Here is a 3,293-nt window from a genome sequence, read left to right as displayed (position 1 = left end):
TGCCTGGTTGAAGAGATGATCTGGGTAACGTATGCCTGCCTCCCCCCACCCCCACCCCCACCCCCTCCCCTCCCCCCTCCTTTGCGTCCCATATAACGGAGAAGAAAAATATGCCAGTCACGCAGGCCTCTTCCCATAGGGGCTCTGGCGGCGCACAATGTAACGTAATGAAAATAATAGATTCCAAACGGACGCGATCCTCCACCCCCCCTCTCTCGGGACATGCTCCGTCGGCGTTTACACATTTCCCAAAGGCGTCTTTAGCGTTGTGTGGCGATTATGATGATAGCACACACGGCCAGGTACTGAGCAGCATAGCCCTCGGGGTCTGTAGCATTACGATGCCTCAGTACACCGCAGTAGGCTGTCTCTTCCGCGCTCTTGCTCTAGCAAGGGTCTATAGTCTCACGCTCTTTCTGTTCCCTGCCTTCAACTTCCGTTGTGCTTCTTTTCTCTTCTCTTTTCTTCATTCTCCTCTCTCTCTCTCTCTCTCTCTCTCTCTCTCTCTCTCTCTCTCTCTCTCTCTCTCTCTCTCTCTCTCTCTCTCTCTCTCTCTCTCTCTCTCTCTCTCTCTCTCTCCATCTATCTATCTATCTATCTATCTATCTATCTATCTATCTATCTATCTATCTATCTATCTATCTATCTATCTATCTATCTATCTATCTATCACTCTCTCTCTCTCTCTCTCTCTCTCTCTATCTATCTATCTATCTATCTATCTATCTATCTATCTACCTATCTCTCTCTCTCTCTCTTTCTCTTTCTCTTTCTCTCTCTCTCTCTCTCTCTCTCTCTCTCTCTCTCTCTCTCTCTCTCTCTCCCTCTCTCTCTCTCTCTCTCTCTCTCTCTCTCCCTCTCTCCCTCTCTCCCTCTCTCCTCTCCTCTCTCTCTCTCTCTTTCTCTCTCCCTCTGTCCCTCTCTCCCTTTCCCTCTCCCTCTCTCCCTCTCCCTCTCCCTCTCCCTCCCCCCCTCTCTCTCTCTCTCTCTCTCTCTCTCTCTTTCTTTCTCTCTCTCTCTCTCTCTCTCTCTCTCTCTCTCTCTCTCTCTCTCTCTCTCTCTCTCTCTCTCTCTCTCTCTCTCTCTCTCTCTCTCTCTCTCTTCAACACTCCCTGTATTTTTTCTTTTCTCATCCATCCTCCTTTTTCCTTCCCCATCTCTTTTTTATTCTCTTCCATTCACGTGGTAGTGAGAGAGAGGGTATACATACCTTCATATGTTCATGCTCATATATGATGAATTGAAAATAGATAGAGGGATCAATGAGATGAATAGATATATTAGAGTTTTAGAAAATTTGAGAGATATATACTGAATAGACAGATAAAGTCATGTATAGATAGAAGGGCAAGATATGGTATACAGACAGATGTATAGTTAAATGGTTTCGCCCTTAAATTGCACATTATCCTCTCTTCATTATGAATACAAATATTCGCTATCAAACTAAACTAGGCGGATAGAAATACAAATAGATATTACACTTTCAATGACAAACATACACTTTACAGTAAGTAGTTGATCGATATATATATTTACGTAGTTTTACATAGGCAGATACTAAGTAAATGAGCAGTGTGGATATCCAGACTTTGAAATAGAAATATAGGTAGATAGAAAGATAGATAGATAATTAGGCAGATGGATAGAAAGATAGACAGATAGATAGATAGGTTGATAGACAGATAGATATATAAGTAGGTAGAACGATAGGTAGATAGATAGATATATAAGTAGGTAGATAGATAGATATATAAGTAGGTAGAACGATAGGTAGATAGATAGATATATAAGTAGGTAGAACGATAGGTAGATAGATAGATATATAAGTAGGTAGAACGATAGGTAGATAGATATATAAGTAGGTAGATAGATAGATATATAAGTAGGTAGAACGATAGGTAGATAGATAGATATATAAGTAGGTAGAACGATAGGTAGATAGATAGATATATAAGTAGGTAGAACGATAGGTAGATAGATAGATATATAAGTAGGTAGAACGATAGGTAGATAGATAGATCAATAGATGAATAGATAGATAGAAAGATATATAAATATAAATATAGAGAAGTGGATAAAAGGGCGGATAAATAGAAATAAAGACAAATAGGAATAATGCTATGGAGACAAATACCCAGAAAGATAGATGGGTAAATAGATGAATGAAATAGACACATGGACAAACAAAGACAGATAAAATAGTTGTCAAAACATTAAGGCAAACGGTGATAAAGTATCCATTTTAAGAAAACAAAACTTTTCATTGAATAAAGTTAATGTAAAGAAGACGTGTAGATGGTCATGATGATGATTATGGTGGTGATTATGATAATGATGGTGATGGTGGTGATGGTGATGAAGGTGCGATGATGATGGTGATAATTGTGATGAAGGTGTGATGATGGTGATAATGATAATGAGGATGGTGATAATGATAATGAGGAGGATGATAATGATAATGAGGAGGATGATAAAGATGAATACAAAGATGATGACAGTGACGTCGACGATGGCAATGACAATGACAATCACATCAACAGTGCCTGACGAAGGCGATGAAGAAGGCACACTCTGGCACTCACCGCAGATCGTGGTTGTCCGGGCTGAGCGTGATGACCTCGACGGACGAGGAGACCGGGCGCGTCTTGGAGGACCGCCACCGCAGCTGGGTCACCCGATGACCTCGCTCCACCAGCTTCTCGCCGAACTTCCTGAGGGTGAGTTCGTGGCTCCCGGCGTAGATGGGGTGCAGGATCAGGACGTTGGCGCCCTCGGTCCTCTCCTGCGGCTCCCTGTGGGCGTGGACGGCCGACAGGAGGCAGAGGAGGTACAGGACGCGACATCCGAAGGACTGGACGCCCATGATGGATTGTCTTTTTTCTGTGTTTTGGGCGGGGATTTTGTTTCGTCTTTTGGGTGTTTTCACTGGCACTCACTTATGTCACTGTTTTCCTTCGTTTTTGGGTTTGATTATTCGTTCATGCTTTGTTTTTTCCTTACTATATGTAAAAAGATTGTGATTAATTGATTACATGAAAATATCATATGAGCACACACACGCATTTCTAAATGTATATACATAGGTATGTAAATATGTATAAGTGTATGTATATATACATGTGTATGTGTGTATACATATAAATATATAAATACATATACCTGTATATATATATATATATATGTATATATATATATATATATATATATATATATATATATATATATATATATATTAGAATTCGACGTGATAGATATCCATCACAAAACACCCGCTTTTCCTCACCCAAAAC

General features: G+C 40.5%; 1 protein-coding gene across 1 annotated transcript in view; it reads right to left on the bottom strand.

Moving 5' to 3' along the window:
* Nucleotides 1–2,991, bottom strand: part of LOC113811597 (UDP-glucuronosyltransferase 2C1) — a 30,756-nt gene extending 27,765 nt beyond the window's left edge. Inside the window, exon 1 of the mRNA XM_027363373.2 lies at nt 2,586–2,991. Within this exon, the coding sequence (XP_027219174.2) occupies nt 2,586–2,866 (281 nt within the window). The 5' untranslated portion in view covers nt 2,867–2,991. The remainder of the gene's footprint in view (nt 1–2,585) is intronic.
* Nucleotides 2,992–3,293: the final 302 nt, after the last annotated feature.

Source organism: Penaeus vannamei, chromosome 18 (genome assembly GCF_042767895.1).
Source record: "Penaeus vannamei isolate JL-2024 chromosome 18, ASM4276789v1, whole genome shotgun sequence".
Classification (NCBI taxonomy): Eukaryota; Metazoa; Arthropoda; class Malacostraca; order Decapoda; family Penaeidae; genus Penaeus; species Penaeus vannamei.
Note: the sequence above shows the minus strand (reverse complement) of the source record. Positions and strands in the feature narration are given on the sequence as shown.